This window comes from Mastigoproctus giganteus, chromosome 8 (assembly GCF_048544385.1).
Source record: "Mastigoproctus giganteus isolate SK-2022 chromosome 8, ASM4854438v1, whole genome shotgun sequence".
In the NCBI taxonomy this organism is placed as follows: Eukaryota; Metazoa; Arthropoda; class Arachnida; order Uropygi; family Thelyphonidae; genus Mastigoproctus; species Mastigoproctus giganteus.
Genome location: NC_143582.1, coordinates 87,519,371 through 87,544,375, shown reverse-complemented (window position 1 = coordinate 87,544,375; position 25,005 = coordinate 87,519,371). Strand labels below are relative to the sequence as shown.

At 37.3% G+C, this 25,005-nt stretch overlaps 1 protein-coding gene across 1 annotated transcript in view; it reads right to left on the bottom strand.

Moving 5' to 3' along the window:
* The window catches only part of Herc4 (HECT and RLD domain containing E3 ubiquitin ligase 4), a 768,218-nt gene that overhangs the window by 183,026 nt on the left and 560,187 nt on the right, over positions 1–25,005 (bottom strand). The window contains exon 22 of the mRNA XM_090378812.1: positions 4,413–4,460. Coding sequence (XP_090234938.1) covers positions 4,413–4,460 — 48 coding nt within the window. The remainder of the gene's footprint in view (positions 1–4,412; positions 4,461–25,005) is intronic.

Below are 25,005 nucleotides of genomic sequence, written 5' to 3'. Positions count from 1 at the left end.
AGACCACATTAGGTATTGAAATGAGTGTACTGGGAATAGTGGAAGGTGGTTTACCAAGATCATCAATAAATGAGTTGGAAAAAAAATAGGATATCATCTTTATCTTTGGCTGAAGTTGCAAGAGAACCACCTGGCTTTGACAGAGGTGGGAATAGAGATGGGCAAAAGTTGCAGCCAATAGCTTTGGCAAGAGACCAGAATGCTTGGCTACCATTTGGACAAGAAGCAAGTTTTCTACTCTTTGCCTGTTTAAAATCTAGTTCAAACTGATTAATAACTGTGTTACAATTGTTGTGAGCTTTGGTGTAGGCAAAAAATGAACCTGGAGATTTGGAAACAAGCCAATTATGATATGGGATATTCTTCTCTTGAACAGCCTTATCACATCTATTGTACAACCTGATCATGTGGAACAAATTCATAATGAAAAATGATCTATGAGTCAAAAAATATATAAGCATCATTATATTCAATACTTCACATTTCATCAAGATTATCTTGAATTGCTGAAACCTGGAGAAGAGATGAAGTTTTTCATTGAATTATTATTTTTCCCCCCCTGGGTAATAGCCACAAACCGTCACCAATAATGATGGAAGAATCAAAGTGTGGGTAATCAGCAGCAACAGAATTTTAACAAAAATCTTGACATACTAGAACCTACTACTCTCTGTGATTGCCAGTGAGGATGCGAGGCACAATATGTCTGCAATAAACCGCATTCCTACACTTTCGCTAAAATTGATTGACATGTCCCATTTCCCATCAGTTTATAGAAATTTTGTGGATAGTTCAACATCATCCCCTCCTGATCAGATCATTATCAAAAGCAACTGAATCACTGGTTTTTGAAGTTGGAGGGTGGTCCGAGCAAGGGTTATCATCAACGGACAAACATCAAAGGCTGTCTTTAAACTTTGTGAACCATTGAAAAATCTTCGTAGGACAAAACTTATCTTCTCCAAAAGCTTCTGATATAACATTCATCAGTGAATTTTATGCACCTTTGATACTTAACTCAAACAGACTGCAAATAAATGACTGATTCAAGCATTACAGTCTATATGAGTCACTAAACATTTGATAATTCACAAATTTCTACAACACTGCAATTTAAAGATAAGCCAGTCACTGAACTTTTTGATTGGATCTCATAAATCAAGGGGAGTTGCAGGCAAAAAAATTATAAATTTATTCTGGAAGATACAGCTCCTTAAAGAATGTATAGAAATTCCTTATTTGTAGAAGAATAAGAGAAATTTACCTCAATATGATTACCTCAATATACAGGACACTTCCATATGATACTGTCCAGAAATTAAACGAATAAAACATTAATGCAAAATGATTAAGTAGAACAAGCATTAAGGGAAAACAAAGGATTTAAATCAGCAGCCATGAGCAGTAATACAGTAAGACAAATGATACTGAAACTGAAGAATAGCGATGGTGTACTTATAAACAGCAGAGAAGGCATAATTCAAATAGCAGAAGACTACTATAGAGAATTATACAAGGAGCGAGGGAATGATGACAGCAATGGGGAAGATGGATTGCAAAGTAGCAACATATACGACATACCCAATATTCTTCCTGATGAGGTAGAACATGCATTGAAGAAAATGAAGAATCAGAAAGCCCCGGGGGAAGGTGAAGTTACTGTAGAGTTGTTAAAATTGGAAGGACATAACACAAAAACTGGCAAGGCTCTTCACAAAGTGCATTAGAAAAGGTGTGACGCAAAAAAGTGGAATAATGCAATCATAGTTTTGCTGCATAAGAAAGGAGATAAATCAGAAATTGGAAATTATAGACCAATTAGCTTGTTATCCCACATCTACAAGTTGTTTACAAGGATCATTACTAACAGATTAGAAAGAATACTTGATGAGAATCAACCGAAAGAGCAAGCTGGCTTTAGGACACGATTCTCAACTATGGATCACCTTCACGTAATATCACAGCTAATGGAGAAAGCAAATGAATATAAAACACCATTATGCCAGGCATTTGCGGATTATGAAAAGGCATTTGACTCCATACAGCATAAGGCAATGTTTAGGGCACTGGAAAGACAAGGCATAGATACCCCATATATTATGATTTTGAAGAAAATATATGAGAATGCTACCTCCTTTATTAGACTAGACAAAGACAGTAGGAAATTTAAAATCGAGAAAGGAGTTCGACAAGGAGACACAATATCTCCGAAGCTGTTTACTGCTACCCTTGAGGAAGCTTTCAGAAGATTAGACTGGTCGCAGAAAGGAGTCAGTGTGAACGGAGAGTACCTAAACCATTTACGATTTGCAGATGACATTGCGGTCATAAGCCACAATCCCAAAGAATTAGAGGAAAATCTTAATCAGTTATGCACAGTTAGTAAGGATTTTGGACTAAAGATGAATATGGCTAAAGCAAAATGATGAATATGATGAACAAGTATGCCACAGAAAGGAAAATAATGATTGAAGGAGCAGTAATTGTAAAGGTGGAGTCATACACTTATCTGGGACAAGTTATTAGCTGTAATAATGATAAATGGCTGGAAGTCAAGAGAAGAATAAATTTTGGATGGATAGCATTCAGGAAATATAGTCATATACTGAAGAGCAATATCCCAGTTTGTCTGAAACGTAAAATAATGAACCAATGTATACTCCCTACCATGACTTATGGAAGTGAAACTTTGGGCACTCACCAAAAGAATGGAAGAGAAGCTGAGAACTACACAGCGAAGAATGGAACGAATTATATTGGGAATCAGACTGTTAGATAAGAAGAGAAACACATGGATTAGGCAACAAACTCAAGTAAAAGACATTCTTATCAAAACTAAAGAACTAAAATGGTCTTGGGCAGGGCACATAGCTTGAAGACATGATGACAGATGGACTAAGAAAATAACAGAATTGTACCCAAGATGAGCTAGAACAAAACCTGGAAGACAAAGGCGGAGATGGATAGATGAAATTCATGAGTTTTTGGGTAGTAAATGGATGGCCAGTGCTCAAAACAGAAGGAACTGGAAAGTTGCTGGAGAGGCCTTCATCCTGCAGTGGATTGAAAAATAGCTGATGATGATGATGATGATTACAGTAAAAAATCAATTGAAAACAATTCAAAAATTAAAAATTCAAAAACCAATTAAAAAATTAAATAAAATTAATTTAAAACGTTCAAAGTAAATTTTGAAAAACAATTTCCTTCTTGAAGCAGACAGTGCTTTTCGACTTGTGCCGTGATCACAGAAAATGAAATTATGGAGTATGTGAGCTTGAATCTTAAATAGATTTTTTGTCCACATGCATGCATGTGAAAAGCTGTGACTATTTGTCTTCACACTTCCGCTCAAAAGACCACGGATCGCAGACTAGACATGGATGACGAACGTTAATGGAATTCTCATGTAATTTAAGTTCAATGGTTTCTGCAATTAATAGTGTTGTATGATTATGCTGGACACTACGGAAGTGTTCTATGTATCATATTGCGGTAAATTTCACTTATTCTTGTACAAATATTGACAAATAACGTAGAACGTATTAAGCATCATAGTTCTGTTATATACTAAGAAATTGTTTATTATAAAGCTTTGTGATGAAATTTGTCTATTCAAATTAATACTGACCCCCCCCCCCCCATAAAAGGTTAGGTTTTTAATATCTAAAAAAGAGCAGTAGAAACTGACAAAGAAGGAATGATGCAGCTGAGTGGCCAATGCAGGAGTGGAGTATTAAATGCATTTGAGTTGAAAACAGTTCACGTCCACATGATTATCGTGAAATCCTCCATAGTTCTGCCAAAGTATAAACACAACTGTTTTATTGTTATTATTTTAAGTATTAGCTGAATATTTAAATAGCAGAATAGAAAATGAAAAATTTAAAGAAATATTCTAAGAAAATTTTGAGAAAAAGGTAAACCTAACAATGCAGATAAAAAAAATACTAGAATTCTGCACAAGTTGAACATTTAATTCACAAAGGTGATCACAAATTTAATGCACATGCCACAACACAAACAAGAAGAGAATAATTAAATATATCATTTCAGAAAATAATCTAAAATGACTAGTTTGTATTAGTTGATTACTAGCACAATATTTTAAGAGAATTTCAAATTAATTTAAGAAATAATACAATCGATTTCTTTTATTTTGAATTTTTTTAAAGTAAAATACATGATAAATAAATCATATTTAAAACCAAATTCCACTAAAAATTCACTGCAGAACTAATGGAATTTAAATATAAGGGAGATTCAAAGACTGTGTATTCTTTCAGTCCTTAAAATTACTTTTTTTTTTTTTTTGGATAATATTTTCAAAATAACTCAGCTACCTCTAAATTACTCTAAAAAAGTTCAATTAAGATAAAGAATTTGAAATACACATACAGTTGAATACTCACTTTGCCAAAGAAGGAGAAATTCCTTTCAAGTCTTCCAATTTGACTTTCCTTGAGAAACAAACAGAGAATAAATGTTAGATAAATTACTTATTTTTTAAAGGAAGTAATTTATCACCTGTTTTTTTTCATACACAATTATGAAGAAAGATGATAAATACTGAAAAAAATTTTTTCTTCCAGTGATAGCTATGCTTCGGTCACTAATCATATGCATAGCAGGAACAGTAGAGAAAGTGGTAGGATTCAGAATATGCAACAGTGCAGAGTAAATAGGAAATGCTGAGCAAGGGAGGTATGATCATCTGCAATTTCAGGCACTGTTGGTTTGTTGCATTATATAGAAATTGGACCTAACAAATTCAACTGTTAGCAATACTCTTAAAGAAACCATCAACAATTTCCTGGAAAAAAAATAAAAAATAAAGAGACAGACAAAAGAAACACAGAGAATGGTGACAATTTAAAGAGGATTCAAATCATAATGTTCAATGACACCCTCTCATAATGCAGCCTTGAACTTCAACTTTGCCACCTCTTTCACAAAGTAAAGTTATCACTGTGCTTCTGTTTCAGTGTTACTTCCATGTTGCTAATGTAACTAGGAAACATTTTAAGTTTCAGCATAACATATTTAGCATGTTTTTGCAGATGGTCTTCATCATATAACCTGTTTTATTTGTTACACAGAGGAAATTAATCAGTCTAACATTCATAGCACATGTTGCTATAATTTTTGTCAATTTTCCAAGTTTATTTGTAGCACATCCACACATTGTTGCTGTTGTCATTCAGATCCCACACCACTGGTTCCCAAAGGCTTACCTTACAGTAACCAATAAGGTTGATGTGGTAGATTATCTGCCATAATTAATATTAGCAACAATTACACAAGGAAGCAGAGTTTATACAGCAGCAGCAGCTAAAAAAAACTGCATTTTCCTATTCCTAATAATAATTTGTCCATATGTTTTTTAAATTTATTCAAACTAGCCCCTTCAACAACGCTAGGCGGAAGTTTATTCCAAAAATCGATTCTGGCTGAAAATGCAAATATCCATAAATCAAATCTACAATCATCCTTTTCATTAAAACCTTATGCAATTCAATTTAGACAAAGCAGATAACCCATTTCCAGAGACTGCAATTTACAAAACCCCAATCTTTCTTGATTAGAATATCTAATTTTTTAGCCCAACCAATCTTGTTGCTCTTCTTGGCATCCTTTCGAACAAATCTATGTCTTACTTAAACTGATATTTCCAAACTTGTATGCTGTATTCAAGATGTGGAGCCACTGCTTTATACAGTGGGATAATCACTTCTTTGGGAAAAATGGCAAACTTTTGAACTGTAAAATTATCCTTATGACTTTTTCATTCTCCACTATCTTGCATATAGTAGTGGATATCATATGATTTATATGATGAGAGCCTTGTCGATCAATTCGGCCCTGGAAAGATTGTGCAAGGCTCAAGGGGTAGAATGTTTTTCAGCCTGGACTGTACTTGTTAACAGGAGAGATTGCTTCTACAGGGATGGGATACACTTAAATAGAAAGGGTGCAAGAATATTTGCTGATGCTATCGAGGCAGTGTTAGGTGGGTCGGAAAACTGCTAGCTTGGGGAGAGACAAAGACCAATAGATTGACAGTAGCCACTGGCAGAGGTGAAAGAGATTCTTGCACTGCTTCTATTAGAATTAGCAGAAGCCTGAAAAACAAGATGCATGATATTTCAGAGACTGCTGGGAGCCATTGCGGTACAAGTAAACACATGGGTTGTGTTAGGGTAGCTAAGAATAGAAACAGGTGCAGGTATACTTGCGTGTACACCAATGCTAGGAGTTTAGTAAATAAATTTCATGAATTTGAGGTATTGCTCAAAACATCAAAGGCAGATATTGTTGGGATATCAGAGACGTTGTGTCACACAGATATAAGGGATGCAGAACTGGAATTTGGGGAGTACAATGTGTACAGAAAGGATAGACAGGATAGGAAGGGGGGAGGGGTTATGCTATTAGTTAAGAAACACATAAAAACCAAGGAAGTGAAGCCAGTCGACATCGCTGGACAGTGCAGTGTTGAGTCAGTTTGGTGTGACATAAGCATTGGGAGATCAAAATTGAGAGTAGGAGTGTGCTATAGGCCTAATGACTCTAATGAGTATAATAAGAAACTGTACAGGGAAATAGAGTGGGCCAGTAAATCAGAGTCTTATAATGGGAGATTTTAATTTCCCAGATATTGACTGGAATTTGGGGGCTGGTCACTCACACACTAGCAGAGCTTTTGTGGATTTATTGTATGATTGTTTTCTACATCAGCATGTTTGGGAGGCAACTAGAGGGAGTAATACTCTTGATTTGATTATCAGCAGTGATTCTTCATGCATTAAGAATCTGCAGATAAATGAACCACTATGTGGCAGTGATCACAGTGTGCTGAAGTGGGATTTACTCAAAGAGGTAACTACCATTAAGGGTAAAGCGAAGGGTTATTGCTTCCGTAAAGGCGACTACGATGGACTGAGACAGTATTTAAATTCTATACAGTGGGACCAACTGATGATGTTACCAACAGCAAATTCAAAATGGGAAGCATTCAAAGAACTTATCTTGGAAGCTATTAGGCTTTACATACCAACTAAGAAATATTGTTCAAGGTTTAGGCCAAAATGGATGTCAGATGAACTAATGAGGCATATGGCACAGAAGAAAAATGCATGGGATAGTTACAAATTAACACATAACACAGAAGCCTATGATATATACAAGTTGATATGCAACCAAGTTACAAAGGAGGTTAGGCAGGCAAAGGCAGATTACGAGAAATCCTTGGCAAGGGATGCAAAGAAAAACAGCAAAGAGTTCTTTACTTATGTAAACTCTAGAAGGAAGGGGATGAATCAGATTGGTCCACTTGATATTGATGGGTCAACTGTTGATGATCCTGCTCAGGTAGCTAACAAACTAAATGAATATTTTTTATCGACATTCACACATGAGGAGTTATTCAGCGAGGGGAATGCCAGAGGTGTATTCAACTCTAGCAGTAAGCCACAGAATCTTGAAATAACTGGGAGTAAAGAGGAGGAGAAACTGTTGAAGATAAACACAAGAAAGGCACCCGGGGTGGATGGGATCTATCCAGTTATATTAAAGGAGGCAGCAAAGGAAGTAAGCAAACCCTTAGCCATAATTATGAGAGCTTCCTTCTACTCAGGGGAGGTACCCATAGACTGGAAATGTGCAAATCTGACCCCAATTCACAAAGGAGGATCAAAGGCTAACACAAGTAATTATAGACCTGTCAGCTTAACTTCTTTTCAAGGAAAATTAATGGAGGCACTGGTTAAAGAAGCACTGCAGGATCATTTAGACAAGACTTCAGTTATAGCTCGGACACAGCATGGTTTTGTTAAGGGAAAGTCTTGCCTGACCAATTTGATTAGATACTATGATGCAGTCACAAAGGAACTAGATGCAGGGAATAGCTTTGATATTATATACTTGGATCTTAGAAAGGCTTTTGATACTGTTGCACATGGAAGACTGCTACACAAATTGGAGCAGTGTGACATTGGAGGCAAATTGCTGCTAAGGATAAAGGGGTGGTTGAGGGGGAGAAGACAGAGAGTGGTAATCAATGGACACTGCTCATCGTGGACTAATGTTATTAGTGGAGTCCCTCAGGGCTCAGTGTTGGGTCCATTATTGTTTTCTGTATTTATAAATGATATTGATGATGGTATATCAAGCTTAATGTCCACGTTTGCAGACGATACAAAGGTTGGCAGGGTTGTCAAGGACACTACTGACACTATGCTGCTGCAACAGGATCTGGAAAGGTTGAGCAGATGGGCTGAGAGGTGGCAAATGAAGTTTAACATTGACAAATGTAAAGTACTACACATGGGAAACAGCAACCCCCAGAGCAACGTATGAACTATGTGGTACTACACTGACAGTGGTAGAGAATGAAAGGGACTTGGGGGTGGTTGTGCAGGCAGATATGAAGTTCTTTGAGTAGTGCAGACGGGCTGCAAGAGTAGCTTATGGACTATTGTCAATGATATACAGGAATTTTTCCAGCAGGGATAAGGAGGTGATTATTCCCTTGTATAAGGCAATGGTCAGGCCACAACTAGAGTACTGTATACAGATCTGGAGGCCTCATTTCAAGAAGGATGTAGAGCTGCTGGAACAAGTACAGAGAAGGGCAACAAGATTAGTGAATGGAACAAAGAGGTGCTCTTACGAAGAAAGGCTTAAGTTTTGCAAATTACAGTGTCTGGAGACTAGGCACCAGCGAGGTGATCTGATAGAGGTGTATAAAGCCTTGAATGGTTTGAGCATGCTCAATGCTGATGGGATTCTTCCTCTAGCTCAGAATAATCACCTGAGAGGGCATAAATTCAAATTGAGGAAAGACAGAAGTAGGAAGATGTGCGGAAATTTGCCTTTAGCCAGCGGGTGGTTGGTTGGTGGAACAGACTTCCATCCCTTGTAGTAGAGGTTGATAGCCTAAAATAAGTTTAAGGTTCAGCTGGACAGGTATTTTGAACGAACAGAGGGGTGAAGTGGAAGTGGTTTTTTTTTTTTTTTTTTTGGCTGATGCTGCATAAGCTTGCTTTCTTGTATCAAATGCCTCTTATAATGCTAATGCTAATCACTATACGCATTTATCAATGTTGAACCGCATTTGCACTTCTCAGCTCATCTGCATACTTGGGTCCTTAAGGTTGTCACAGACATTCTCTCAGATATGCCAGACAAGCTGTACTTGCTACCTGGGAGTCTAAAATGCTGATGGAACTGATATTTGTGTGACACTCAAGTCAAGTGGACCCAATTTTAGCAAAGTCCGGATGGTCTGTGACAGCCAAATCCTCTGCTTCCACTTCACGATGGTGGGACTGTTAGTAATCCTGGGTATAACCTCCATGCAGAAGCACTGTTGGTGACCACCCAGGTGTGAAACAACGTAAGTTGAAGTGTGATGCCCACACTACATGGAGGAATGCCGCCCTTCTGCTTTACCAGGCAATAATAGGTTGTTGTTGTTGTTGTTTTTTTTGGTTTTCAGGAGCATTAGCAACTAAGGCCATATTGCTCCAGGATATGCGGTGGTCATTCCTTAACCTTTCCGCATCCTCCGTATTTGGTGGTGACGGGCTCGAACCCCGGTCTAATCAAGAAGCGTGTGCTATGCACTGCTGCTCCTTCCCACCTGGCTACGGAGGCGCCGGCAATACTAGGTGGTAGACGACTCTCATCAACTGGTGCAATACCACCACTTTGCTTATTGCAGGCTTGAAGTAGAGAAACACATGTTTAGTCTCTAGAGCTAAGTTCCGGTCAACCCTTCCCTATCTCTTCCATCATGCAGTATGATTGATGACTTTTGAGGTTATGACGAACATTGTGGCAAGATCCAGTATTCCTTACATTTCGAGGGTACAGCTCTAAAACGGTGTTTGCAGGCCGGCCACTAGTAAATACACCGGACCGAACCTATTCGTAACTCTCTCTAGGAAGCTTCTGGATCAGCTAGTGTATAATCTTGCTACCACTACTCTGCCAGATAGTGACTGGAGGAGTCCGAGTACTGTGTATGCGGGGAGAATTGTCGAGGCCACATTATATCAACGATCTGAGTATATTCTTACCGTTTGTACGCCATATCCAAAAATTTCATTACTTCATATAGCATGTCCCACCCACTTTTTCTTACTATTGAATACACCACGAATTGTCAAACTAATAGAGCAAGCTTATCTGCGAAAAGATCTAAACCTCCCAAGGGCTTCCTAATTCATTTCACAAATATATGTAGTCTCAATTCTAATCTCAACAACATCCATTTCCACTTGCAGTCTGCCAAACCCCATGTACTTTTTCTGACAAAATCTCAGTTATCGGTTGATTCAACTACTGCTCATCTCAGATGCCCAAATTATTCACTATACGATTCCTTTCGCCTCAAAGGTGGTACTTGTGCATATGTCAGTATTGATATTCCTTATCAGAGACTTGGCAATTTGGAATCTCCTCTCTTTAATCTTCTCTGGCTTAAAATCTCTCTACCTCATTGTGTCAAATTCATCTGTTGTCTCTACTGTTCTCGCAACACCACTAATCACTTGGAGCTCTTTGACTTTCTCTCTCTGCAAATTGACACTCTCCAGTCCAATTTTCCTAACAGTGAGGTAAATTTCCTTGGTGATTTTAATGTTCATAACTCCAACTGGCTTCCGTTTTCTAGTCACACCGACCCAGCTGGTCGAGATGCTGAGGCTTTTGGAATTACCAATGACCTTGCACAGATTGTTCATTTACCTACAAGAATACTGAACAATCCTAATCATACAGCCAATACGCTTGATCTTTTTCTCACAAACAACCCTTCTAAGTACATGGTCGAAGTGAGAGGTCCCTTAAGCACTTCAGATCACAACTTGGTGATTGTCTCTTCTCCAATGGAACCTTTATCTCATGCCTATTCCCAACCTCATATTGTTTGGCATTACAAGAATGCAAAATGGGATGACTTGCGAGATTTCTTTTCTTCTTTTCCTTGGTCGGATTACTGTTTCAAAACTTCTGATGTCAATGTTTGCTCAGATCATGTCAGTGAAATTATTCTTGCAGGAATGAAATCCTTTATCCCACACTTTAAAATCTCATCCTTTAAATAAATCTTGGTTTTCCAATAAATGTGCTAAGGCTGTTCAAGAGTAGAATGTTGCATATCGTAATTGGCCTGTTTCTAATTCTCTAGTTTCATTTTCTGCCTACACCAAAGCTCGCAACAATTGTAAAGCAGTTATTAATCAGTCCAAACTAGAGTTTGAACAGGCTAAGAGTAGAAAACTTGCTTCTTGTCCTCATGGTAGCCGAGCATTCTGGTCTCTTGCCAAAGCTATTGGCCGCAATTTTTGCCCATCTCATCTCTGCTCCCACCTCTGTCAAAACCAGATGGTTCTGTTGTCACTTCAGCCAAGGATAAAGCTGACCTGCTAGCATCCCATTTTTCTTCCAACTCATGTATTAATGATCTTGGTAAAACACCTCCCACCTTTATCCCACACTCCACTTTAATGCCTCCTGTGGTCTTCCGTCAAAAGGATGTCAGAAGGATTTTGACAAATCTTGATGCTAAGAAAGCTCCAGGTCCCGATTGTATTTCTCCACTTGTTCTCAAAACTTGTGCTCCTGAACTTACTCCTATTCTTTGGTGCCTTTTTTCACTTTCTTATTCCAAAGGTGTTTTTCCTTCTACTTGGAAATTTGCTCATATCCAGCCAGTTCCTAAAAAGGGTGACAAATCCCTCCCATGCAATTATCATCCCACTGCAATTACTTCCACCCTTTCTAAAGTAATGGAGAAATCAATTAACCGCCAACTTTTAAACTATCTAGAAACCTTCCATCTGATCAACGATCGCCAGTAGTATAGATTCCGTCAGTGTCACTCCACTGGTGATATTCTGGCTTATGTTACCCATTTATAGACAAATTCAATGGAAAGGTTCGGTGAAACACAAGTAGCTGTTCTTGATATATCAAAGGCTTTCGATTGTGTTTGGCATAAAGGTCTTCTAAACGAGCTTCCATCTTATGGTTTGCCATCTGTTTTTAGTAATTGGTTATCCAGTTTTCTCTCTGATCGCTCGCTGAGGGTGATGGTAGATGGCTCTCTGTCTTCTAATTTCTTCACTAATGCCAGTGTCCCCCAAGGTTCAGTTCTTTCTCCCACTCTTTTCCTCTTGTATATTAATGACCTTCTTCCATTGACTGGAAATCCTATCCATAGTTTTGCCGATGACAGCACATTGCATTCCACTTCCCATTCTTAGAAACCTTGTCCTGCTCAATCTGCTTCAATTTTTCGAAAATCTGCTACCAATTCCTTAAATGCTGATCTTCAGGTAATTCTCCAGTGGGGCAAAGACAACTTAGTTGATTTCAACCGTCAATAAAAGCAGTCTTGTCTTATATCTCGCAAAAAGTATTCTTCTGCTCCTATGCTTATCTTTAGTGACACTCCGATTTCTAGGCAAAATGATATATCTCTTTTGGGATTACCCTGACTTCTAATCTCTCTTGGCACAAGCACATTACAAATATTGCTTCCTCTGCATCTAAAAAACTTGGTTTTCTCTTTCGCTCTCTGCATTACTTTTCTTCCAAACAGCTGCTCACTCTGTGTAAATTGCAAATCCGCCCAGCCATGGGATATTGTTCCCACATCTGGGTGGTGTCCCCAAAACCTCTCTCAGGCTTCTTGATTCCATTCAGAAGAGAGCAGTTAGGTTAATTAATGATTCATCTCTAACAGAGTTTCTCCACTCGCTGTCTCATAAACGTACTGTTTCTGCTGCATGCCTCTTCTACAGATACTTCCATGGGCACTGTTCTACTGAATTGGCTTCTATAATTCCCGCTCTCTCTTTCAAAACAGTCCAAAAATGTGCCGCCACCAGCCAACATCCATTTACTGTCCAACTTCAAACTCACAGAACCAACTTTTCATCTTCCTCGTTTATTCATTCAACTGCCGTTTTCTGGAACAACCTTCCTTCATACGTATTTCCTGAAAATTACAGTCTACAGAAGTTCAAGTCCAATGTCAACAAATATCTTCTTTTGTCTTATCAATCTCCAACTGAAGCACGGTACTAAGTACTATAGGTTCTAATACCTCTCGTGTTTGGAGTTTACATAAAAAAAACCAAAAAAAAACCCCCTTTTCTAGTTCTTGCTGTAACAGCATATCCTGATTTCTGCTATTTACCATCTTCCTCTTGTATCATGTAAGCTTAAGTAACAAATCTGAAATTCCTACATCATTAATAAAATATTAAAAACAGTAAGAGGACCCCAACATAAACAAACCCCTTTGGTACCCTACTCACCACATTAGTCTAAAGAGTAGTAACCATTTAGCATTAGTAGAGGCATATGATGCAAGAAAGCAAGCTTATTCAGCATCAGCCAAAAAAAAACAAAAAAAAACACACCACTCCCATTTCACCCCTCCGTTCGCTCGAAATACCTGTCCAGTTGAGCCTTAAATTTGTTTTGGCTATCAACTTCAACAACAAGTGATGGAAGTCGGTTCCACCAACCAACCACCCGCTGGCCAAAGGCAAATTTCCGCACATCTATCCGACATCCGTCCTTCCTCAATTTGAATTTATGCCCTCTGAGCTGATTATTCTGAGCAAGATGAAGAATCCCATTGGCATTGAGCATGCTCAAACCATTCAAAGCCTTATACACCTCTATCAGATCACCTCGCCGGTGCCTAGTCTCCAGACTCTGTAATTTGCAAAACTTAAGCCTTTCTTCGTAAGAGCAACCCTTTGTTCCATTCACTAATCTTGTTGCCCTTCTCTGTACCCGTTCCAGCAGCTCTAAATCCTTCTTGAAATGAGGCCTCCAGACCTGTATACAGTACTCAAGATGTGGCCTAACCATTGCCTTATACAAGGGAATAATCACCTCCTTATCCCTGCTAGAAAAATTCCTGTATATCATTGACAAGACACCATGAGCTACTCTTGCAGCTCGTCTGCACTGCTCAGAGAACTTCATATCTGCCTGCACAATTACCCCCAGGTCCTTTTCATTCTCTTGATATCCCATCATCAATATCATTCATAAACACCGAAAACAACAACGGACCCAACACTGAACCCTGAGGAACTCCACTAATAACATTAGTCCACGTTGAGCAGTGTCCATTGATTACCACTCTCTGTCTTCTGCCACTCAACCATCCCCTTATCCATAGCAGCAATTTGCCTTCAATGCCACACTGCTCCAATTTGTGCAGCAGTCTTCCATGTGCAACAGTATCAAAAGCCTTTCTAAGATCCAAATATATAATATCAAAGTTATTCCCTGCATCTAGTTCTTTTGTGACTACATCATAGTATCCAATCAAATTGGTCAGGCAAGACCTGCCCTTAACAAAACCATGCTGCGTCTGAGCTATAACTGAATTCTTGTCTAGATGATCCTGCAGTGCTTCTTTAACCAGTGCCTCCATTAATTTACCTGGAACAGAAGTTAAACTAACAGGTCTATAATTACTTTTGTCAGCCTTTGATCCTCCTTTGTGAATTGGGGTTACATTTGCACATCTCCAGTCTATGGGTACCTCCCCTGAGTCCAAAGAAGATCTCATAATTATGGCTAGGGGTTTGCTTACTTCCTTTGCTGCCTCCTTTAATATAACTGGATAGATTCCATCCACCCCAGGTGCCTTTTTTATGTTTATCCTCAACGATCTCTCCTCCACTTTCCTCTCAGTTATTACAAAATCATCCAGCTCACTGCCAATGTTTACTTTACCTACATCATTCTCCTTCCTGAATAACTCCTCATGCTTGAATGTAGATGCAAAATACTCGTTTTGATTGTTAGCCACCTGAGCAGGATCCTCAACGGTTGAACCATCAATATCCAGTGGACCAATCTGATTCATCTCTTTCCTTCTTGAGTTTAAATAGGTAAAGAACTCTTTTCTGTTTTTCTTTGCATCCTTTGTCAAGGATTTTTCGTAGTCTGCCTTTGCCTGCCTAATCTCCTTTGTGACTTGGTTACAGACCAACTTATATCTATCATAGGCTTCAATGTCACCCATTAATTTGTATGTATCCCATGCATTTTTCTTCTCTGCCACATGTCTCATTAGTTCATCTGACAACCATTTAGGCCTAAACCTTGAACAATATTTCTTAGTTGGTATGTAAAGCCTGGTAGCCTCCAAGATTAGTTTCTTGAATGCTTCCCATTTTGAGTTTGCTCAAAATGGGAAGCATTTATAACCATTTTTGTCTCCTACCACTTAATTACCTCTTTACCTACAACTTGCCCTTAATGGCACACTGTGGCACTAGGGAAGATTACTAATTTATACAAAAATCATACATTTGGAACAGTGCTGAAGACAGATCGAAGAACAGAAGATTCTGATATTATCTTGAGGGCAGATTATTTGAGTTTCAATAGCTGCTTTGTTTTCTAAGTCTGTGATTGTCATAAAACTGTGTTCCTGCCAATATGATCTTGCATTTCTGCTTTAACCACTGACTCCATTTTTTTCCCTGACACTGAAAGTTCCAGGGAAAATTTTAGAGGTCTGTAATTACTCCTTTTTCCCTTAAATCTCCCTTTCTGAATAGGAGAGACATAGGGTCAGCCCTGAATTGAAGGATACTCTCAAAATCATGATTAAAAGTTTGCTCACCTCTTTTAATATAATTGAACAGTTTCCATCAGCACCCCAAGTGATGCACTGACTTTTAGGTGCTGTAATTTCTCTTAATTTCATTTATTATAAAATCATTTCACCCCCAATCAATATTCTGACTGTCTGCTGGCCCTCACCCTCTACAAACTTCATATGTGAAAGCAGATACAAAATATTTATTATTTGTCAGCAACTTGAACAGGATCATCAATAGTTATGCTACTGATATCTAACAGATCATTCATCCCTTTCCTTCTGTTAACATAAGCAAGGAATTATGTTCTAACTTTCTTTGGATTCTTAGCCAAAGAATTCTCATAATCTATCTTAGCTTGCTCAAACCCCTTAGTGACTTGATAACAGACTAGTTAACAATTACTCTAAGTTTGTGTTGTCTGCTAATTTAAAATCAACCTATGCTTTTTCTTCTCTGTCACTAGCCTCATCAGTCATCTGACATCCATTTAAGTCCAAACCTTGGGCAATATCTCTTGGTGGGTATAAAATGTTTAGTAGCAAATTACCCTACCTGAACAATGAGTAAATGCACTGACACTTTTTAACATCTGATGGTCACACTTAGTAAAAAGAGTTTAAAATTATCTGAGCCCATTATAACCACCTTTGCAATAACAAAATCCCTTCCCTTTACCCCTGGGTTTAGTTATATAAATAAATCCTGAACATGTCACACCAGACTGACTGACTCAATATTACGCTGGCAACCCATGTCTTTTAGTTGTACCATTTTAGAATATCTATGTTTCTTAAACAAAAGTGTGATTTCCCCCTTCCCATATCACATCTATCTTTTTTATATACATTATAATTGCTATATTTAAATTCTGCATCCCCAATACCAGAATGACCATGTCTGGAAATGCAGTATTTGAATGTAGCATTTGGTGACAACCAATACTTAAAAACCATCAAAATTGTTTACGATACTCCTAGCGTGGACCTCACCATTCCTTGTTACTCTCCCACCTGCTTCCCAGGCTGCATGTCACAACAGGAAGAATGCAAGAATCAATTCCACTTGTGTTTTTAGCTGTTACTGAATTAATAGTCTATAGTAAAAAGTAATTTTGCTGCACAAAGTAATTCTATTACAGAATACTGGAATAAGATCCTATGGAATCATGCTACACCTCTTCATACCCGAATCAGAAAAATTTCAGGAGAATGTTTGCTACCCTAGTACATAACAGTGATATCAGTAAAGCTTAAGGTGAACTAACAGCAGTCACAGTGATCATATGAGATTCTAAGTGCTCCTGTTTCTTCTGGATAATAAAATGCTTGGATTAGGAGTTAAGATTAACTTAATTTTTGTTATCTCTTTAATTTTTTATATCTTGTAAATTTTATTTCCAATTTTTTAAAATTAATTTCTATAATTCTGTAAATTTATTTTTTTCCATTATTATTATTCAACTGATTGACCAAAATAATAAAAAATATATAAAAAAATTAGACAATACAAGCCAATTACAATGTCTACCCACATTACAGATCTCAGTGGGGTTTACAAATATCAAAAAACAAATATTATAATGCAGCTTTTAACCACACTGTGGATCAAATGAAAATAAATAACAATAAATGCCAATTTATTGGTTACAATTTTAAGATACAATTTGCAATTCAAAGTACAAGCAACTCTGGAAAACACACAGGCCAGGGAAGCTTACACGAAAGGGCTAACTGTTGCAAGCTGTGGTGTAGGCAGAAAATGAAACTGAAGAATTGGAAACAAGCCAATTATGATATGTAACATTCTTCTTCTGAACGGCCTTAGCACATTTACTGGAAAAGCAAGGTTTAGATAAAGGATGAGATTTTAAGTGGAGTGTGGGATAAAGAATTCCATTCCTAAAAGAATAATTGGGATTTACTCAAAGAGGAAACTATCATCAAGGGTAAAGGGAAGGTTTTTGCTTTCATAAAGGTGACTACAGTGGTCTGAAACAGTATTTAAATTCTATACGGTGGAAACAACTGATGATGTTACCAACAGCAAATTCAAAATGGGAAGAATTCAAAGAATTAATCTTGGAAGCTACTAGGCTTTTCATAGCAACAAAGAAATATTGTTCAAGATTTAGGCCCAAATGGATGTCAGATGAACTAATTAGACATGTGACAGAGAATAAAAATGCATGGGATACATAAAAATTAACATGCGACACAGAGGCCTATGATAGATATAAGCTGGTTTGTAACCAAGTTACAAAGGAGGTTAGACAGGCGAAGGCAGATTACAAGAAATCTTTGGTAAAGGATGTAAATTAAAACAGCAAAGAGTTCTTTACTTACGTAAACTCTAGAAGGAAGGGGATGAATCAGATTGGTACACTTGATATCAATGGCTCAACTGTTGATGATCCTGCTCAGGTAGCTATCAAACTAAATGAATATTTTGCATCGACATTCACACATGAGAGTTATTCAGCGAGAGGAATGCCAGAGGTGTATTCAACTCTGGCAGTAAGGTAGAGAATCTTGTAATAACTGAGAGTAAAGTGGAGGAGAAATTGTTGAAGATAAACACAAGAAAGGCACCTGTGGTGGATGGGATCTATTCAGTTATATTAAAGTAGGCAGCAAAGGAAGTAAGCAAACCCTTAACCATAATTATGAGAACTTCCTTGGACTCAGGGGAGGTACCCACAGACTGGAGATGTGCAAATGTGACCCCAATTCACAAAGGAGGATCAGAGGCTGACACAAGTAATTATAGACCTGTCAGCTTAACTTCTTTTCAAGGAAAATTAATGGAGGCACTGGTTAAAGAAGCACTGCAGGATCATTTAGACAAGACTTCAGTTATAGCTCGGACACAGCATGGTTTTGTTAAGGGAAAGTCTTGCCTGATCAATTTGATTGGATACTATGATGCAGTCACAAAGGAACTAGATGCAGGGAATAACTTTGATATTATATACTTGGATCTTAGAAAGGCTTTTGATACTGTTGCACATGGAAGACTGCTGCACAAATTGGAGCAGTGTGGCATTGGAGGCAAACTGCTGCTATGGATAAAGGGGTGGTTGAGGGGGACAAGACAGCGAGTGGTAATCAATGGACACTGCTCATCGTGGACTAATGTTATTAGTGAAGTCCCTCAGAGTTCAGTGTTGGGTCCATTATTATTTTCTGTATTTATAAATGATATTGATGATGGTATATCTAGATTAATGTCCAAGTTTGCAGACGATACAAGGTTGGCAGGGTTGTCAAGGACACTACTGACACTATGCTGCTGCAACAGGATCTGGAAAGGTTGAGCAGATGGGCTGAGAGGTGGCAAATGAAGTTTAACATTGACAAATATAAAGTACTACATATGGGAAACAGTAACCAAAAATCAACATATCAACTCTGTGGTACTACACTGACAGTGGTAGAGAATGAAAAGGATCTGGGGGTAATTGTGCAGGCAGATATGAAGTTCTGTGAGCAGTGCAGACGGGCTGCAAGAGTAGCTCATGGTGTCTTATCAATGATATACAGAAATTTTTCTAGCAGGGATAAGGAGGTGATTATTCACTTGTATAAGGCAATGGTCAGGCCACACCTTGAGTACTGTATACAGGTCTGGAGGCCTCATTTCAAGAAGGATGCAGAGCTGCTGGAACGAGTATAGAGAAGGGCAACAAGATTAGTGAATGGAACAAATGGGTACTCTTACGAAGAAAGGCTTAAGTTTTGCAAATTACAGTGTCTGGAGACTAGGCACCATCATGGTGATCTGATCATCATCATCATCATCATCAGCCATTTTCAATCCATTGCGGGATGAAGGCCTCTCCAGCAACTTTCCAGTTGCTTCTGTTTTGAGCACTGGCCATCCATTTACTACTCACAAACTCATGAATTTCATCTATCCATCTCTGCCTTTGTCTTATAGGTTTTCTTCTAGCTCCTCTTGGGTACCATTCTGTTATTTTCTTAGTCCATCTGTCATCATGTCTTCGAGCTATGTGTCCTGCCCAAGACCATTTTAGTTCTTTAGTTTTGATAAGAATGTCCTTTACTTGAGTTTGCTGCCTAATCCATGTGTTTCTCTTCTTATCTAACAGTCTGATTCCCAATATAATTCGTTCCATTCTTCGCTTTGTAGTTCTTAGCTTCTCTTCCATTCTTTTGGTGAGTGCCCAAGTTTCACTTCCATAAGTCATGGTGGGGAGTATACATTGATTCATTATTTTACGTTTCAGACAAACTGGGATATTGCTCTTCAGTATGTGACTATATTTCCTGAATGCTATCCATCCAAAATTTATTCTTCTCTTGACTTCCAGCCATTTATCATTATTACAGCTAATAACTTGTCCCAGATAAGTATATGACTCCACCTTTTCAATTACTGCTCCTTCAATCATTATTTCCCTTTCTGTGGCATACTTGTTCATCATTACTTTTGTTTTAGCCATATTCATCTTTAGTCCAAAATCCTTACTAACTGTGCATAACTGATTAAGATTTTCCTCTAATTCTTTGGGATCGTGGCTTATGACCACAATGTCATCTGCAGATCGTAAATGGTTTAGGTACTCTCCGTTCACATTGACTCCTTTCTGCGACCAGTCTAATCTTCTGAAAGCTTCCTCAAGGGCAGCAGTAAACAGCTTCGGAGATATTGTGTCTCCTCGTCGAACTCCTTTTTCGATTTTAAATTTCCTACTGTCTTTGTCTAGTCTAATAAAGGATGCAGCACTCTCATATATTTTCTTGAAAATCGTAATATATGGAGTATCTATGCCTTGTCTTTCTAGTGCCCGAAACATTGCCTTATGCTGTATGGAGTCAAATGCCTTTTCATAATCCACAAATGCCAGGCATAATGGTGTTTTATATTCATTTGCTTTCTCCATTAGCTGTGATATTACGTGAAGGTGATCCATAGTTGAGAATCCTGTCCTAAAGCCAGCTTGCTCTTTCAGTTGATTCTCATCAAGTATTCTTTCTAATCTGTTAGTAATGATCCTTGTGAACAACTTGTAGATTTGGGATAACAAGCTAATTGGTCTATAATTTCCAATTTCTGATTTATCTCCTTTCTTATGCAGCAAAACTATGATTGCATTATTCCACTGCTTAGGCATCACACCTTTTCTAATGCACTTTGTGAAGAGCCTTGCCAGTTTTTGTGTTATGTCTCTTCCTCCCAATTTTAACAACTCTACAGTAACTTCATCTTCCCCCGGGGCTTTCCGATTTTTCATTTTCTTCAATGCATGTTCTACCTCATCAGGAAGAATATCGGGTATGTCGTGTGTGTTGCTACTTTGCAATCCATCTTCCCCACTGCTGGTATCATTCCCTCGCTCCTTGTATAATTCTCTATAGTAGTCTTCTGCTATTTGAATTATGCCTTCTCTGCTGTTTATAAGTACACCATCGCTATTCTTCAGTTTCAGTACCATTTGTCTTTCTATATTACTGCTCATGGCTGCTGATTTAAATCCTTTGTTTTCCCTTAATGCTTGTTCTACTTTTCTTGTGTTAAATCTTCTTATGTCCTCTCTGAGTCTCTTTCTAATGGCTTTGCATAACTCAGTATACTCAATTTTCTCCCTGTCAGTGTTTTTCTTGCTCTTCATTTGTCGTCTTTGGTTCATCATGACAAGTGTTTCTTGACTAATTTTTTCTTTGGATTTCTGTTTCCCTATAGGTTTCTTGGGCTTTATCACTTCCAGAAAGTTGTAATATTCCTCATCGATATCTTGGTCCTGAGCAGTCTGCAGAAGCTCAAACTTGTTCTTAAGTTCCAGTACATACTGCCTTTTCTCCTCCTCTGTTATTTCAAAGACCTTTGTATTATTTACTCGAGTCAGTTTTTTCCTTTCCTTTCCTACATCTATATCCAGTGTACATCTTACCATTCTGTGATCACTTCCAACATTTACCTTATTCAGGACGGTAACATCATTCACAATATATCTTCTGTTAGTGAGGATGAAGTCGATTTCATTAGTTGTTAATCCATTTGGACTCTTCCATGTCCACTTTCTGTTCACCCTTTTCTTGAAAAAAGTGTTCATTACTGACATTCCTTGAGATTCTGCAAATTCCACAAGTCTTTCACCTCTTTTATTTCTTTCACCAATTCCAAAATTTCCTCTTTCTGCACTGTTTTGCCTTTTTCCAACCTTAGCATTGAAGTCCCCCATAATAATAGTGTAGTGGGTTTTCTGCTCATCTAGAAGACTCTCAATTTCAGTGTACATTTCTTCAACCTCTTCATCATCATGGCTCGATGTTGGTGCATAAATCATTATAATCTTTAGCTTGTACCTCTTAGAAATCTTGAGTATTAGTCTTGACACCCTTGGTGATGTACTTTTGAATTCCAAAATGTTGTTTTTAAAACCTTTATGGACCAGAAACCCAACTCCACCTTCACTCCTTTCACTGTTTCCATTGGTGTACAGCAGATTTGGTACTCTGGTCTGAGTCCTGATTTAGATTTAATTTCAATAAAATTCAATTTCAGTACAAAATTATAACCCTATACTTATATCTCAATACAGTTATAACACTATATATATGTATTTTTTTTTTTTTTTTTTTTTTTTCAGTATCGAGTATTATCTTTGAGTTTCGTTATACAACTTACTTGAAGACGAAATGCACAAGGCATAATTCCTTATGGGTTTAGGTAATTAACTATATAATATCGGTGTAGATACACCATAGTTTACCCATAAATTTGAACTACAAATGTAGTGTAAAAGGCATCGTTTTAATTGTATCTCATATTGTGGGTGCCTTCACAATGAGATAGCTGGTATTGCACTACTTCAAATAAATAACGCTTCTCTAGTAGAGAAGACTACTGTTATTTATTTTCAGAGGATATCCATAGTTTACCCACATTCGTAGTTAAAATTTATGGGTAAACTATGGTATGTATCGGTATGTATCTATACTGATATTATATAGTTATATAACTTCTGTATCAAGTTATGTATTAATTAATAATATTACGTTTGTAAAATCAAAGTCGTTATTTAGTTAAAAAAGTACAATTTAATTGATAATGAAGTTTAACAAGATTAATAAATTTTGCTGATTAATCAGTAATACTATACTAAACTAACGCTATCTAGTATGGGATATGTATATACGGGTATAACAATGGCGGCAAGTTACGAACGGTAAATCTACGGACCCTAAGTATAGACCCTAATTAACTTCCAAAATCTTGCTATCTAAATTCAGAAAAAACCATGGATCTTGACTAGGTCTATAAGCTACTTATAGAAAATAATTTAATATAACAATTAAGTCAATAAAGCAGCTAAATATAGCTTAAAACTTCGTTCGCCAGAGCTGCAAAACTTGTGAAACGTGGATTGGATACCCTTACCGATACTAAGTAATAACTTACAAAATCTCTATTGAAGTTAAAAATTAAAGTAAGTATCGTAACTAGGAATATAAAGCTACTCTAGAAAATAAATTAATATGCCAATTTAAGTCAATAAAACAGCAAAAGTTAAAAAAAAAACTTCTCTATTTCCAGAGCCGTAAAAATTTCACCTGCACAAGGCTACTCTTGTCATCACATTCAATATCTTAAAAAATCTTTATAAATGGCCAAAATTCGGATTATTCTTTTAGCGAGAGCTATAACTACAGTAAAATACTTTCATTTTTTTCCTCTGAGCTTATTATAGTAAAAGGGAAAGGAAGAGGTCTGATACTCTACAATGCTTTATAACTCAAGAACTGATTTCTGATAAAAACTGAATTTACAGTACTCTGTAGCACTCAAAAAGTTCTGAGACCTTTCAAACCTGCCAAAGGATGTAGTACTTCTATGCACATCATGTTTGCCCATATATAGACATGCATTGATGTACATACTCAACTTGTTCAGAACATGCATGCATGGTCATTTGTGGTGCTGGAAAAGTTGAGTGCTTGTCATTAGAGTAAGTTGATTTCAGTGTTTCAACAAACAACGTCATTCTTTAAAATCTATTTACTTTCTAGAATTTAGCCTCAACGTTGAAAGCATTCTATAATGGAGAATAGAGGTGGCAAGCAGGACTGCTTTTCACATGGTATAGGAAACTACAGAAGGGCTCAATTTGCAGGAGCTGCATTCTCCAAGATCCAATAAAAACAAATCCAGTGAGGTTAAGAGCCAATGGGGGGGGGGGGGTACTGTCTCAAGATATTTTTGTATAAAATATGTTTTAGTACTACTGGAATAAAAGTAAAATAAGTAATGAGACCTAAAAGGTTTTTCATCGTGGGGAAGTAGGTAGGTTTGGACCATTTTCACAATTTTTAAGTTTAGAATCTACATTTCCTATGGAAGGAATGATCATACATACAGCCATTTTGAAGATTTCGATTTTGGATTCAATATGAAAAAGATCTCCAGTGACAGATATTTAGTTTTTTTTTTTAATGAAAACTCCAACAAAAACATGCATAAAATTTAAAATTAGACTTGAATTTCTGTAGATTGTAGTTTTTGGGAAATATCTGTAAAGGATGATTGTTCCAGAAAACAGAAATTGAAGGGATAAATTAAGAAGAAAATTTGGTTCTGGGACAGCAGTGGATGCTGACTGGTTGCAGCACATGTTCAGATTGGTTTGGAAGAGAGTGAGGAGAATTAGAGATGCTAATTCAGAAAAACAGTGCCCATGGAAATATCTATAGAGAAGGCATGCAGCAGAAACAGACTATCTACAAGACAGAGAGGAAGACTATTTAAGTTAATCTGACTGCCCTCTTTTGAATGGAATCTGAAAGCATGAGAGAAAGATTTTAAGGGAACAATAAGCAGAAACAATATTCCATGGAAGAGCAGATTTGTATAGAGTGAATAGTTTCTTAGAAGAAAAGTAGTGAGAGTGAAGATGAAAGCTAAGTCAGAAAAAGAAGAAAATGCAGTGGAAGTAATATATGTGATGTAAAACTTTGTTTTGTTAACAATAAAATATTCATTAACAAAATCCTTTCAAGGAAGCAAACTTATTCTGCATCTGCTAAAAATATAATAATAAGAATAATAAAAACTTATGAATTTGTCCATCACTAAAAGCTATCCATCCAATTCCACTCTGTATTTTGTCAGACTCTCTACCTTAATTACAATGTCTCCCAAATACCTTGAGAGATATTACAACAGCACACAAGATTATACATAAAAATTACTATCTGATAGGTGATTCCAGGCTCTTGAGAGAATAACTATAGCTGATTATGGGGGGGTTTAATGGCACATAAGCTGCTATGGCTATAATGCAATAGCTATAGCAAAATTTCTGTGGAGGCATGTAGCTGATACATGCCAAGCA